Source organism: Drosophila sulfurigaster, chromosome 3, assembly GCF_023558435.1.
Source record: "Drosophila sulfurigaster albostrigata strain 15112-1811.04 chromosome 3, ASM2355843v2, whole genome shotgun sequence".
Lineage (NCBI taxonomy): Eukaryota > Metazoa > Arthropoda > Insecta > Diptera > Drosophilidae > Drosophila > Drosophila sulfurigaster.
Window position 1 is genome coordinate 39,451,768 of NC_084883.1, and position 14,225 is coordinate 39,465,992.

Below are 14,225 nucleotides of genomic sequence, written 5' to 3' on the forward strand. Positions count from 1 at the left end.
AACAACTAAATTTATGTATGTAAATAAAAAACACAGTATAAGAAAAAATAAATGTAAAATAAAATTTGAAATAATTATTTTTACTTTTTTACATTTTAACTTTTAATTTTAATATTATTTTCGTCCAAAATATTTATGGCAACACTGATTCAGTGCCAAACAAAGAAGACGCAAAAAACTAATTTGTAAACAGATCGAAATAATTAAGATGAGCTCCTGGCGCGAGAGTCTCACTAGCTTACCCGGGGCAGTGGCGCAATTTGTGAATGAAAGTACATCAACAGCGTCAAGTTATCTGCATCCACAGTCGACATCGGGGTCTGAGGAAAGCGCTCCGCAACACACGGATTACAAGGCGTTGCCCATTCCCGCTTCGCTGGTGAAGGAACAGTGGCGCCTGATCTTCACTTCAGATGCCAACATACAGGATCTACAGGCGGCTATTGCTCACTGCCGTGATCTTGTGCTGCTGAGCGATGAATGTAGCGAAGAGCGTCGTTGGCTGGTGCGACATCTGGTTGACTTGCGCTATTCGCTGCAGGAGCTGGAGGAGGCACAGACGCTGGCTAACAACATGGACGATGTGGTCGTAATGAATGCCATTAAATCTGTGGTCGGTCATCACTTTGTGCCCCATCATCCCAGCGCACGTAATCGTTTACAGGCAGCAGCCAAACGTTTCTATTGCGATCACTGCACCGGGATCATCTGGAGAGTTGTGCAGGCTGCGTACATCTGCAGTGATTGCGGCTATTTGGTGCATCAGAAGTGCATCGACAGTGTGCAGCGTGTGTGCGCTCATGTACTTGTTTCGGAGCGTCAATATCCCATCGCCGAAATCTGTCCAGAGATTGGACTATCGGAGCAGCGTTACAAGTGCGCCGAGTGTTCCACGCTGCTCAATTTCAGTGAGTATCAATGAGTCACTTCACTAGTAAACATATTAACATGCCTTGCTTGCAGAGAACTCCTGGATAGAGCCGCGTCTCTGTGATTATCGAGGTCTCTACTATTGCCCCTCGTGCCATTGGAACGATAACTTTATTGTGCCCGCCCGCATCGTACATAACTGGGACTTCACACCACGTCGTGTCTCACGCACCGCCTTACAGGAGATACAACTCTTCCTCAACAAACCGTTGATACGTTTGGAAGAGGAGAATCCAAAGCTGTTTGTGTTCCTCGAGAAGCTGTGCGCCGTCAAGAAACTGCGTCAGAACTTGGTGCACATGCGACACTATTTGGCCGCCTGCAAGCTGGCCGTGGAACAGAAGCTAGTGGAGCAACAGCTGGGCGGTCGTCGGCATTTAGCACAATCCAATGAATTCTATTCATTGCGTGATCTCATCCAGGCGGAATCGGGCGCCTTGGCTGAGTTTCTGCAAGGAGTCTTTAAGGTGTTTAACTCACATATTCGTAGTTGTGACATGTGCCTGGCCAAGGCGTACATCTGTGAGATTTGCAGCAACAACGAGGTGATATTTCCCTTTGACGACGGTTGCATCAAGTGCGATCAATGCAACTCGATTTACCATCGCGTCTGCTTGACCCGCAAGAATATGATCTGCCCCAAATGCGTGCGCATCCAGGAGCGTCGACTGCAGTTGGATCGTGCTACGAGCAGGCAGGAGGACGATGACGTTGCCAACTCCGATTCCGCTGATGCAGAACAGGCAACAGAAATCGATTAGACCACTCGATTAATTTGTTTTTATACCCGCTACTCTTTAAGAAAGAAGAGTGTTTTGTGCTGTCCGTCTGCTTGCCTGTCGTCCTGTATAAACGCCTAGATCTCTGAGACTATAAGAGCTAAAGGCATTTAAGTTGTTAACCAGCCTTTGGAAGCTACTAAAGTGATATTTTTTTTTTTAAGAATTTGATCTGCAAACTAGAAAGCATGGATTTCTTCTTTAAATCGATTAAAAGCTAAGTAATGCTTCATGGAATTTAAAAACACAAGGAAAGACATACCTAAAATATCTTTAGGATTTACAATCGAGGCAACAACTCATTAAATGTTTTTAACTTCTCTAAAAAAGTTAGCGGGCATAGTCGAGCACACTCGACTGCAATTTTCTAACTGTTTTTCAAAACTCATAACTGTGTGAAAATTTGTTTTTAATATTTTATGTACATAAGACCGATTCGCATTAAATATGTTAATAATAATATTACAATTCTCTGCCAATCTTACTGCTCCTTCTTGCCATACTTTTGGCGATTGTGGAATTTCCGTGGATTAATGCCGTAAGCCTTGAGGCGATCGTCCGTAATGCCATTAGGATTGGCATTATTCGACTTGGCTTTGCCTTTGAAATCGCGTTTGGGTCGCGTTTTAAAGTCGCCGCCTTCACGTGGTCCATTTGCCTTAAAGTCAGATTTCTTGAAGGGATTTGCTCCAGTACTTGCGCCTCCTTTAGCTCCCACTCCAGCTGGCTTTTGCCTATTTTGTTTGTTAAATGGTTGGCCAGCTGTTGCATTTGGTTTCCTTCCATTTCTTTGGCCACCTTTTGCCTTTAAGGGTTCGATGCTTTGTGGATATTTCTGTTTGGCAAACGGATTATTGGCGTTCGTTTTGCCCGAATCCTTTTGTCCACTTTGCTCTGTTACTTCCAGCTTTTGCTTCTTCGCTGGCGGCGGTGCAGCTTTCGATGGCGAACTCGGTTGTTTTGCCGGCTTGGCTGGCGTATTTTTCTTTAGTTCATTCTGTTTCATTGCTGGCTTAGGCGACTTTTGTGCTGGTTTCTTCTGTTCCTTATTTCCATTCGTTGTCGCAGCTGCTTCAGTTGATGCATCAGGTTTGTTGGAAGTGGCTGCTTCGATTGAAGTGGGTGCTTCGCTTGTTGTGTCTGTTGCGCTTGCCGTAGTTGCTGTACTTGTGACTGTTGCACTTGCTCCAGCTGCTGCAGCTGCCTTGCGCTTGAGACGCTTCCTTTTGGATTTAGACAGCGGCTCTGCGGGAGTTTGTTCCACCACTGGAGCAGCTGGCGGCTCATTTGTAACCAGCTGCGTTGTAGCTTGTTCCTCTGTCTTTTCCTCATCATCAGAGCTAAAATAGCAAAACAAAATTAAAGCAAAAAGCAATTGAAATCGTTGCCAACTCCACTCACCCATCGCCGTACAAGCTCTTGAAGATCTTGCGCTTGAGATCCTCGTTCTTGGCCTTCATTTTGTACAGACGTTGCTCTTTTTTCTCCACATAATCCGGACGATTCTGCACTGCCTTTTTTAAACTAGCCCATTGATTCAGTTCCTTATTCTTAGCTAGCAGTATCTAAAATAGAATAGGCCTTAGTAAATGCTTAACAAAAGTTTAAACAAGTTTTTAGTTACCTCCTCGATGGTTAGACCAAAATCGTTGGGTGTCGTCTCCACGTATTTGAAGCGACATGGTTGATCGCCCACAATGTCCTCGTAGTCCAGCTGATAGTATTCATCAATGTAGTCGCCGTAGGTCTGCTCATCTTCGGGATTAAACACTGGCTTCTCAGCCTGAATCATTTCCATGAATTTATTGCGTCTGCCTTTGCGACCTTTGCGACCACGCGAGCTCTCGATAAGCTCCTGCTGCATCTGCTGCTTCGCTGCGGCCGGATCGTAATCACAGTCCATGTTAAAGTTATCGTCCTCGCAATGTGCGTCATCATCATCGTACTCATGATGCTGCCCAGGATCATAGTTATCCCAGTCCTCAAGTGCGAGTTCTTCAATGTCCGACGGACACTCGGGCTTCTCTTCGCCCTCGTCTACATTGTAGTAGTCATCGTTAAACAGCTCCTGCATGCGTCGATCGTGCGCCTCAGGATCGAAATCCTCCTCGAGTTCATCGTCCTTAAAACCGAGTTCATCGTTGCCCGTCACTGCTTTCAATTTACGTATTTTCTCCTCAATCTCCTTACGTCGCATGTCCTTGATGAGATCCAGCTCCTTCATCTTCTGCTCCTTCTCCTGCTGCTTGCGCTCCTTGAGCTCTTTGCGCTTCTCCTTACGCTTGTCGTCGGTGCGACGAATCGATTGCTCAATGGTACGGGGATAACGCTTCAGAAACTCCGCATCTGGCTCCTCGAAACGGAAGTTGTACTTCTGTTCAAACTCTGCTTGCTTCTCTAGCTCCTGCTCGTCATCGGACAGAGGCGCCGTATCACCCACAATCTCATCGTACGTAGGAATCTCTGAGGCATCTGTGTTTGCGTATCCTTTGTTCAAGATGTAATCACGCAGAAAGCTCTCGCCTTGCGTTAACTTGCTGCTATTCCAGTACTGCTTGAGCGGCGCCAACTGTTGCTTGGCACTCGCCTCGATTTCGGCATCCGCCTGCTTTCCCGCCAGCCATTTTGCAAAGTCTGCTTCTTCGGCATCGGTTTGTGCTTTAGTTTTTGTGCGCTTCTTGAAGATGCCACCGAATTCCTCGTCTTCGCCATCGTCTTCTTGGTTCATTACGTTCCTAAACTCGGCCTTTAGGCGACGCTCTTCCTCCACAGCGGTCGGAGACTGGGCGCGTTCTTCTGGCTCATCATCGGAACTCTCAAATTTGCCGTTGTGCTCGAGAATTACCTTGCGTTCATAGTCCTTTAGTGTTACCGGCTTGGCCTTGCTTGACTTTTTTTTTGCTGCTCCTTCCTCTTCATCATCATCGGCTTCACTTTCGTCGTCATTAAAGAAACGTGTTTCTTTATCATAGATTTTGGGATCTTTGCTCTTCAACGATGCTAGCGTCTTAAAGAACTCTTGATCAAACTTAACATCGACTTCTTCCTCTTCAGAAGACTCACTGTCACTATCCAACTCCGATTCGGAGACATCTAGGCCTCGATCTTTATCTGCAAAAACAATTTAATTTGAGTTCATTGCATAGAAACATTAATTGTTTGGTTTACATTTCTGCAGCAACTCTTTCTTGCGCAAGCTGTTGTATGTCTTGGCATAGTCCTGATTTGTCGATATCTGCAGATCATCTGCATCCTCGTCAGATCCATCAAAAAGATTGTTATTCATTATTAAATCACTTGCACCGTTTTAAACAATAAAACTGCACGTGTGGTTGATGTAGTGTAACCGCAAACTCAATTTCTAAAAATACAAACCTTCATGTTTTGGTATTTTTAGCTACAAGTGTTTAAATTACTGCTGAACTGACTCATAATACTGCTATTAGTTTCAGAACTACGGCATATTTATTTATTATACTTGATAACTTTATTTAAGCTAAAAACTTGCGTATGTATTCCAAAATATATTTCCTAGAACGAATGGTAACTTACCATTGGTAAGTTTAGTTAGTGTATTTATTTGTGCTGCTACGAACCGAACTTGTTCAATATACCAACAACATAATTGTATTTATTTCGGAACAAGCGTGCATCCCTCGCAGAGAAATACAACAAAGGTTTTGCACCAAATGCGGAGATAATTTATTTACAAAATAAAGCACATTTAGCGTGATTTACTAAACATTCCAAGAACAACTACTATGACGGACACTGAGGAAACACAGTCTGCTGCCAACACAACATCGATTACCTCCACAACGCCCAATGACAAAGACGCAGCCAAAAGTAAGAAAATCGCATATGATTAGATTATTTAGCTAATTGATTGTTTATGTTCTTGCCTTAAGTATGTGTTCTGCTAAATGCCACGGGAAATGTGCCCATCATCAAGAAGCGCACGTGGACGGTGGATCCCAACAAGACTGTTAGCTGGATACAAAAGTTTATACACAAATATCTAAAGCTTGATCAAAATGAGCAAATCGTAAGCAGTAAATATTCTATGCTCTATACTATGTATTAACTTATATCTCCTTAAGCAGTTTCTGTATGTGAATCAAACATTTGCGCCTGCTCCAGATCAGATCATAAAGAATCTATATGATTGTCACGGCACCAATGGCAAATTGGTTCTTTACTATTGCAAGAATCAGGCGTGGGGCTAAAATCGATATTTGGATAACATCATTTTTAAGTATTTATTATTTCTACTATGCGTTAATGTTTATGTTATTTAATTGTATGCAGTGAAAACCTTATAAATTTTCACAACTTTTATTTTACGCCCCGTTGCAAGTCTCATTAAACGACCATATTTGCAAAATAATAACAAATATAATTTGAATTAGTCGCCGCGCAGAGCTTCCAGTTCTTCAGCCGCCTCCTTGGAAACCCTGTGATATTTAGCAACTGTTGGGCGATAATAATAGGCCTGATAATCGTTGCGTTCGGACATCTTACGACGCACCTCTTCCTCGAGGAGACTTAAGAGAAAGTAGATTGATATTAATAGTCTATCAAGAAAGAATTCTACTTATTTATTTACCGAATTTGTGCCTTCTCGTTCTCCTCGAAGAGATTGTGACACGCCTTCTCGTATTCCTGTTGCTGGGAGCTCAAAATGTAGCGTGCAATAAAACGAGTGATTGGGTTCTACAAAAGAAAAGGACACATTATTATCGGTGTCTAACTGATTGATCACCCATGGTCGTACCCTCTCGTATTCCCAGTGCTTGGGCTCGTAGTCGGCGGGCGTCTCAGCGAGCTGCGCGGGTCCAACAAAGACGTTGGCGTAGAAGACGAGAGCTGTGATCGGAATGACGCCAATCATTACGTAAAAGTGCAACAGATCCTTGAATTTGTCCCATTGGAAGCGCGATGGCTTGATGGTCATGTGATGATGTCCATGATCACCGCCCATGCGACGCACTTGCTGCTGCAGCGCTGCAAGTAATTGAAGGATATGTATTGAATTTACGGTTGCGTAATGTGGAACAAGTCTGTTTACTGTTTGTTTTGGTAAACCCATTACTTATGCTTACCGCTTCGGCACTCGGGTGTTAGCATCACTGCACGATTTTTGACGACCTGCGCCGCTGGCAATAGCAAACGGCTCCAACCAACCATTTTTATTTATACAAAATTTAAGCAATTTCTGATTTTTGCCTAAATAACGTGAACAGTCGGTCAGTCCAGGGCTGGCGAATGTTTTTTGTTTTGTTTCATAGTAACATTCGATGACACATATCGAATATGTGATCGTTTTTAGTAATAATGACAGACGAGGAAAAAGAAAATTATAACATTTAAAAATGCAATATGGATGTTAAAAATATTAAAAATGTATTAATATTGGTATTATTTTATTATAGTCCATTCATTGGCACCCATAGGAGTTGGGCAGCACTGGCGTAATTGAGGAGCAAAATACTGCAGTGGTTTTTATTTTTCCGTTACTCAATAAAACAGTTTTTTATATTTTAATGTTCTTGAAATCTTATTTAGCATAGTAAAATAATATGCGCAAAATAAACAAAAAAGTGGTGCTGCTGAAAAGCTCGCAGTTTTAACAACGATAATAAAAATACTTCAATTTGTCATATGTTCGCAGTAAAAAATTATATTTGAAGTTCCAGCTTGCGGTCACACTGATGCAAAATTAATCACAAAGTTTTTTTCGTCTAGCGTACAAAAAAGATTTTAACGTAATTTGTTTTGTAGAATAGTGAAAGAGCTGAAGGGCACATAGGTAAATAACATATGTGAAAAGTGACAGCAATAAATTGTGTAATTGAACATTATAATATTTTAAACAAGACTGCAGAAGTTTTGTGGTACCCAAACGGCAAAAACACCGTTGCGCTGTTGCTGCTGATAAAAAGCTCATTGACAAAAATAAAGTAAATAATACAATATGTCTGTTTGGCAATTCTCGAGTAAATGCGCAGTTCCATGATGAAAATTCTATTTGCACCGCTGACACTGTCTTATATTATTACTTAGTATATTAGTGAGTGGAAAAGAAAAAACAATTCATCCTTCTTCATGTATTAAAAATATTTTATGTATATGTATGTAGTATGCACATAATGTAACCATATTAAAAGTGACAACAATGTGTGGGGGGACTCAGGCTTTCGATAAATAATAAAACAAGTCATAAATAGAATGAGTGTGTGGTAAAAATCAAAGATAACTAAGCAAGCTCAACTTTTAAACAGCAATTTGACATTCACTGTAAACAGCTACGTGTGTGTTGTATGTATGTGTATATATGCAAATACTGTAGTTTGTTTTGGTGGTGGGCGTAGGCGTCGCCGCCATTCTCCTCCTGCCCCCTCCTACTTCTTCTCCACCTCTGCGCGCGCGTTGCGTGCAAGTGTTTAGCTTCGGCCTCGGCTTGACTTGAACTTTACCAATTGCCGTGTCCGATGTCGACGTCGCTGTCGATGGCAGCAAGAAATAACCTATTGCTTATTCAATGTAAATAAATCGCTACTGCGCGCAATTCCTGTTCTGCCTTTGTTGTTGTTGTGGCGCATTAGCGATAAACGTTGGAGTATGTGAATCAGCGTTCATCAACATCATCAATAGCGACAGCAGCCGCGATAAGGAAGAACAAGAAAATAAGCTTGCTTTGGGGAACGTTCTTCCTCTTGTTGTTGTCAAAGTCAAAGTGAAATGTGACGTCATCGAAAGTTCTGTAGTTTTCTTTGTATTTGGCTAATGTAATTTTATTTTTGTTTTACAGCTGTCGTCGTCGTTTTTTTTATCAGGCAACAGCAGCGACTCATTCGTTTCCTAGGGCGATGGATGCCAATTCACGTTTTCCAGCGCGTTTGCCAGGTAAGAGCTAAAAAACACGATGAAAACACACAAACAAAGAGATCCACTGTCTTAAATGACCGTTATTTTCGTTAGTGTAGCTATATCTTAAAAAATATATGTTTTGTTGAATGCTTTTGCGCCTCGCTTAAGAATTAAATCGTTTAAACGTAACTGTAACCAATTTTCTTGCCTTGCTGTAGACTAACAATTAACTGCCCCCAAGTTGCGCTCTACTAACCTCAATTCAAAACGTAACAACAAAATAAAAAAAGTATGCCTATTTTGGTGATTCCCCTTCCCTTTGTAAATAAAAACTACTTTATTAAGGTCCGGTTTCTCCTCGTGGGAATAAAGAATTTTATTTTCTCAACGGTTTTAACTTAACTCTAAGTTAACCTTTAAAAAAAACCGTACATCTAACAATTTGTCAGCTCAATGAGATGATAATAATGTTATCGGGTATCAGATTACTGATTTGAAATTGAGAAAATCGTATTGCTTGTAACTGTGATATAAATTTAACTCTCGCTTTAACTTAATCATGAGAAACCGGTCTTTAAAACTAAAATGAATAAAATAAAATTGTAAAAATCGTTAACCTATTTCAATTTTTTTTTTTTTGTACATTTTTGCAGTAGCTGCTGTTTGTTGTTAAACTTTTTTGTGATTGTTGTGTGGTTTATAAAATAACTATTTACAATGTACATATATGGTATAAATTCACTCTTTATCTCTCTCTCTGTTTCGCTCGCTCGTTCGTTCGTTTGCGCTCGTTTCATCTTGCTCTCTATTTCTATTTATAAATCTCTATGTAAATATATAAAATTAATTCGAAATTCGATAAGAAACGACGATTACGTTTTAAGCCCGATAACTCATCAAATTCTTTCTGATTCTGATTCATGTTTTATTCACTTACTCAAACAAACAAAATACACACAAAAAACAAATCCGAACTAACTTGTTGCCTAAGGCCGTCAAAATACTACTCTACTACTACTTAAGTGAAAAGCATTACTTGTAAGATTGACTCTTTGAAATTCTGACCAATTGTTTCCAAAAAAAATCTTAAGAAATTAATAAATTGTATTCTCTTACACATGCACAATAAAGGGCCCGCCATTAGCTCAATTGTGGAGAACTCGGAATCGGATCCTCTGCCAAGTCTATCCGATTTGCATGACTGCGAACCAAAGCTGGAGTTTGATGATACAGAGCTGTTGACCTCAGCACCACTTGAGAGTAAGAATTACAATTACTACATTACCATTATTATTATTTGCATATAATGAAAACGTTGAATGACTAAACACTTGATTTTTCTTGTTCATAGAAGATGTTATGGTTGGTGATTTTGTGCTAGCCGATGGTAAGTAAAGTGTGGAGACGTTTCTGTATATGTGGCTAATTATGTTGTAATTGTTATTCAGATTCCGATCTTGAGAACGAAGAACCCAACAATCCATTAGAGGACGATTTCGAGGAATTGCGCGAACAGTCGGAGAACACTCCATCGGTTCTCAAGCAAAATAAATGTGATTTCCTGGGCACTGACAAGCAAGGACGTCACATTTTCGGCATTTACGCATCGCGTTTTCCAGAAAAATCCCAGCTGGAAGGCTTTGTGCGGTAACTTCAAGCAATTGTCTACTTTAAGATCAACAATTAAATGATTTTCTTTACAGAGAAGTTATCAAAGAGATTGAACCCTTTGTGGAGAACGATTATATACTCGTCTATTTCCATCAGGGACTTAAAGAGGATAACAAGCCATCGGCGCAATTCTTGTGGAATTCCTATAAAGAGCTGGATCGTAATTTTCGCAAGAATCTTAAGACGCTGTATGTGGTGCATCCGACGTGGTTTATACGCGTCATCTGGAACTTCTTTAGCCCCTTTATCAGCGACAAGTTTCGCAAAAAGCTAGTGTACATCTCCAGCCTCGATGAGCTGCGTCAGGCGCTGGGCCTGAACAAGCTCAAGCTGCCCGACACCATTTGCGATTTCGACGATAAACTGAATCCAAGTCGCAATCGTGCGAATCCAGCAGCCGCATCAGCATCAGCAACCCCCAATGGGCGGACAACGATGCAGTTTGGTGTGCCCTTGAAATTTATCGTTATGCACAGTCCATGCCTCAACTCGATACCGCCAATTGTGCGCAAGTGCGTGGACTCGCTCTCGATCACTGGTGTCATCGATACGGAAGGCATCTTTCGACGCTCTGGCAATCACTCTGAGATTATGGCGCTTAAGGAGCGTGTCAATCGTGGCGAGGACGTGGATCTCAGCGATGTGAATGTGCATGTTATTGCGGGTCTGCTCAAAAGTTTCCTACGTGATCTGGCCGAACCGTTGTTAACATTTGACCTGTACGATGATGTCACTAAGTTTCTGGACTGGCCCAAAGAGGAGCGTTCGCGCAATGTCACCCAGCTGATACGCGAAAAACTGCCCGAGGAGAACTATGAACTGTTCAAGTATATTGTGGACTTTCTGGTGCGAGTCGTCGACTGTGCGGACCTCAACAAAATGACCTCATCGAATTTGGCAATTGTGTTTGGTCCGAACTTCTTGTGGTCCGGTCGCAATAACACATCCCTGGATGAGATTGCACCGATTAATGCATTTGTTGACTTTGTGCTGCAGAATCACAAAGCCATCTATCTGATCGATGTCAATCAGCGCACGGTGACCGTCGATTAACCAATCCTTAATACCACCACAATCAAGTCCGTAATTTGTAAATTGTTTCCATTAAGTGTTTAGCCTTTAAGCCCGCTAAGTGGAGCACAGTGAAAAAAGCGCAAGCGTTCTTTCGTGTATAAAGTGTATTAATCTTAAGTTACAACAACAATTTACTCTCTTTTATTTAACGCCTTGTAATACTGTATGTAAGGTTCTTTCTTCTCCACTATCTCTGATCTTTGTCACCATTTTCTTTTAACTGTATTCTGTACTCTGTATCTCAACCCTATAACTCATTTCATGCAAACAATTGTTAATTTACCAAAGAAATTTGTACTTTGTTTTATATATATAAAAAAAAGGAAAACTAAGAAACGAATATGATGCGATAAAATGTTATTTATACGAAACGCACATTCCAAAACTAAAAACACAAAAAAAAAAACACTAAATGTAAGCGGCATCTAATTGGGTTTTGTAGAAAATTCACAAAACATGATAAGTGTAGATTATTGAATTTCCTTATAGTAATACAAATTTTATATAACAAAACGGTATTGTTAAACAAAAAAAACAAAAATAAAGTACATGTTAAAATCTTAATAATCGGACAACTTGTTTTAAATTCTGCCATTGATGAAACCTTAAAAAGTATTTATGAGTAATAAGAATTATTCACATATTTGTTTCGACCTCTCGCTGCGCTTGCGACGCATTTTGTGTTTTTTTATTGGTATCAAAACAAATGGAGTCCAAATTGGAAAATATTAATTAGTTAGAGAACGATTACAATATAGTTGTGTACTGTTGCTTTCTAGGTTTAAATGTTGATGTTTTTCAGCTTGCGGTTTAGGTCATTGAATTTCATTATCTTACGCACAAAGAAGTCGCCATAACGATGCGAAACCTTTGTGTCAGCAATATGGATCATGTCATCATCAATGTAGAAATCGAGCTGCAATGTCAAGTAAACAAATTAGTCTTTAATTCTTCAGGTTATTTAAATTTGCAACTCACCTCAGAACCAGACTTGAAGGTGCCCTCGAGGCCACTGGGTCCCTTGCTCCAGACCAGATTGCGCATCTTGTGCTTGAAGCAGAGCAAACGAATAAGCAGCTTGGACACGTCATCCTCGCTGGCATTGGGATCGATGAAGGAAGCGAGTTTGGTTAGCGGCAATGTGGTGTACAACTTCAGATACGAGCGGGTGGTGGGCAGATCCTTTTGCTGGCGCACTTCATCCATAAAGACCAGCAACTGATGCTCCATGGGATCCTTGACATAGTCCTCCATGGGCGCATCGGCCGCCGGGGGGCAAGGGCTCACAAATCGTGGGCAGGCGAACACAAAGAACGATTTGAAGACATCCAGATCACCGCACTGCATCTTGAACATGGCATCGTGATAGTTCTTCTCGCGCAACACCTGCTGAATGGACTCGTCAATGCACTGCGGATGTAGCACCAAGCAAATGGCCAGCAAATGATACATCTGCTCCGCCTGCTTGTTGATCTGATCGTTCTGGTACGAGCGGGTGCTGTACAGCTGCTTGGTGCGCTGAATGTACAGCAGGATGTCGGAGAAAGTGCGAATGGCGTCGGCATAGCGACGCATCATCATATAAGCGAAACCCACATAGTACGATGTGGAGATCTGGCAGGCGGGTATATGCGAGTAGGCAGATTTCTTGTGGATCTCAATGGGTTCCAGCACCTTAATGGCCTGATAGTAATCGCCCAGCAGCGAATGGACGCGCAGTAGACCGACAAGCGAGAAATAGCCAAGCATCTTGTAGAAGCCCAGTTTGCCAAAATCACCGGCAACTGTCTGGGGATCCACGCCTTGCGAGATGGCCTCCAACTGCTTCTTGATGTTGGAGATGTCCACGAGCGAGTGCAGCACATTGAGAATGCAGAGAATACTCCATACGTTGCTGTGATTCACGCACAGCTGCTGAATCTCATCCTGCGATTTGTCCGTCAGACGAGCACTGGCGCGGTGAATAGAAAAACGTTAAGTTCGACTTGATGACCACATAATCTTGATATACTCACCGGTATTGCGCAAAGTTCTGGAACTGATAGACAAACTCATCGACCAACTCCCACAGCCAGATGTCGGGCAACTCAAGCATCACAGGATTCTGGGCCGAAATGATTAGATTGAAGAAATCACAGTAGTTGAAGAACGAATTGATACGTTGTTCCAACTTAGGGCCACCAGGAATGCGCGCATGGATGTGACGATAGTACAACTCCTTGTACAAAATCAGAAACACCTTATCGTTGTCCACAATGGCGCCCACCTCCTGCTCCTCGGGCCATGCCGTCTTATCGAAATGATGATCACTGATTTGCGGGAATGTATTCTCATACATGTTCTGTATGTCATAGAGATTCCCCTCCTTAATCGCCTGACAGAAGTTCATGAGAAAGTACTTGACATTCTCGGGCATGCGGTTTGCGTAGTAGCTACGCTCGTACTCCAGATCCAATTGCGGATCACCGGTGTGCGCGTAATCATCGTAAAAGTCCTGCAAAATTGGTAAAATCATTTTATTTTGTTGTTGACGGCAGCGAAACACAAACAAAAGTTGGGTTATGTTTTTACTATGTTGCCCGGATGTGATTTCGCACAATTTTCGCAAGCGGTGTTGAATGCAATTTGTGTACACTCACCGAATTATCAAAGTCTTCACCACCGTACATTTTGGCAATTTAAATAACTCTTGCTGGTCCACAAAATGCGAAATACTTTGCAACGTCTGACAAAACACGCCAACAAATTTTTCTGGCGTAGCAGAAAGGGAGCGTAACGTAAGCGCAACTGAGTATAAGTGAAGCGAATATGCGCTACGTTAACGCAAAAGTGCAAACGTATTGTGGATAGATGCTATTCCCTACTTTAATTTGCAATAATATTTATATTGAATGAAATTTT

General features: G+C 41.6%; 6 protein-coding genes across 8 annotated transcripts; 3 read left to right on the top strand and 3 right to left on the bottom strand.

Annotated features, from left to right (window-relative positions):
• The first annotated feature begins 134 nt into the window (after window positions 1-134).
• Window positions 135-1,691, top strand: LOC133845779 (differentially expressed in FDCP 8 homolog). The gene is made up of 2 exons (XM_062280341.1): window positions 135-908; window positions 964-1,691. Exons 1-2 carry the CDS (start codon window positions 209-211, stop codon window positions 1,689-1,691), a joined length of 1,428 nt encoding a protein of 475 aa, XP_062136325.1. The 5' UTR covers window positions 135-208.
• A 183-nt stretch (window positions 1,692-1,874) lies between these two features.
• Window positions 1,875-5,071, bottom strand: LOC133845776 (protein KRI1 homolog). The gene is made up of 4 exons (XM_062280337.1): window positions 4,878-5,071; window positions 3,334-4,820; window positions 3,111-3,274; window positions 1,875-3,049 (listed from the first exon to the last, which is right to left on the bottom strand). The coding sequence occupies exons 1-4, from the start codon at window positions 4,993-4,995 to the stop codon at window positions 2,191-2,193; spliced, it is 2,628 nt and encodes an 875-aa protein (XP_062136321.1). The 5' UTR covers window positions 4,996-5,071; the 3' UTR covers window positions 1,875-2,190.
• A 272-nt stretch (window positions 5,072-5,343) lies between these two features.
• LOC133840889 (autophagy protein 12-like) lies at window positions 5,344-6,631 on the top strand. Its single transcript, XM_062273047.1, has 3 exons — window positions 5,344-5,555; window positions 5,618-5,754; window positions 5,813-6,631. Exons 1-3 carry the CDS (start codon window positions 5,471-5,473, stop codon window positions 5,933-5,935), a joined length of 345 nt encoding a protein of 114 aa, XP_062129031.1. The 5' UTR covers window positions 5,344-5,470; the 3' UTR covers window positions 5,936-6,631.
• LOC133840887 (NADH dehydrogenase [ubiquinone] 1 beta subcomplex subunit 5, mitochondrial) lies at window positions 5,944-6,980 on the bottom strand. Its single transcript, XM_062273045.1, has 4 exons — window positions 6,812-6,980; window positions 6,484-6,713; window positions 6,316-6,422; window positions 5,944-6,253 (listed from the first exon to the last, which is right to left on the bottom strand). Exons 1-4 carry the CDS (start codon window positions 6,894-6,896, stop codon window positions 6,115-6,117), a joined length of 561 nt encoding a protein of 186 aa, XP_062129029.1. The 5' UTR covers window positions 6,897-6,980; the 3' UTR covers window positions 5,944-6,114.
• A 410-nt stretch (window positions 6,981-7,390) lies between these two features.
• On the top strand, window positions 7,391-11,865 carry LOC133840881 (rho GTPase-activating protein 68F). 3 transcript variants are annotated; one of them, XM_062273035.1, is made up of 6 exons: window positions 7,391-7,518; window positions 8,521-8,615; window positions 9,711-9,839; window positions 9,931-9,966; window positions 10,028-10,226; window positions 10,283-11,865. In XM_062273035.1, exons 2-6 carry the CDS (start codon window positions 8,579-8,581, stop codon window positions 11,301-11,303), a joined length of 1,422 nt encoding a protein of 473 aa, XP_062129019.1. In that variant the 5' UTR covers window positions 7,391-7,518; window positions 8,521-8,578; the 3' UTR covers window positions 11,304-11,865. The 3 variants fall into 3 exon arrangements, with proteins under 3 accessions (XP_062129019.1, XP_062129020.1, XP_062129021.1); XM_062273036.1 differs by having other exon boundaries at window positions 9,934-9,966; XM_062273037.1 differs by lacking the exon at window positions 7,391-7,518 and adding an exon at window positions 9,571-9,617.
• Window positions 11,866-11,967: 102 nt separating this feature from the next.
• On the bottom strand, window positions 11,968-14,178 carry LOC133840879 (eukaryotic translation initiation factor 3 subunit L). The gene is made up of 4 exons (XM_062273033.1): window positions 13,964-14,178; window positions 13,340-13,818; window positions 12,303-13,275; window positions 11,968-12,240 (listed from the first exon to the last, which is right to left on the bottom strand). Exons 1-4 carry the CDS (start codon window positions 13,991-13,993, stop codon window positions 12,106-12,108), a joined length of 1,617 nt encoding a protein of 538 aa, XP_062129017.1. The 5' UTR covers window positions 13,994-14,178; the 3' UTR covers window positions 11,968-12,105.
• Window positions 14,179-14,225: the final 47 nt, after the last annotated feature.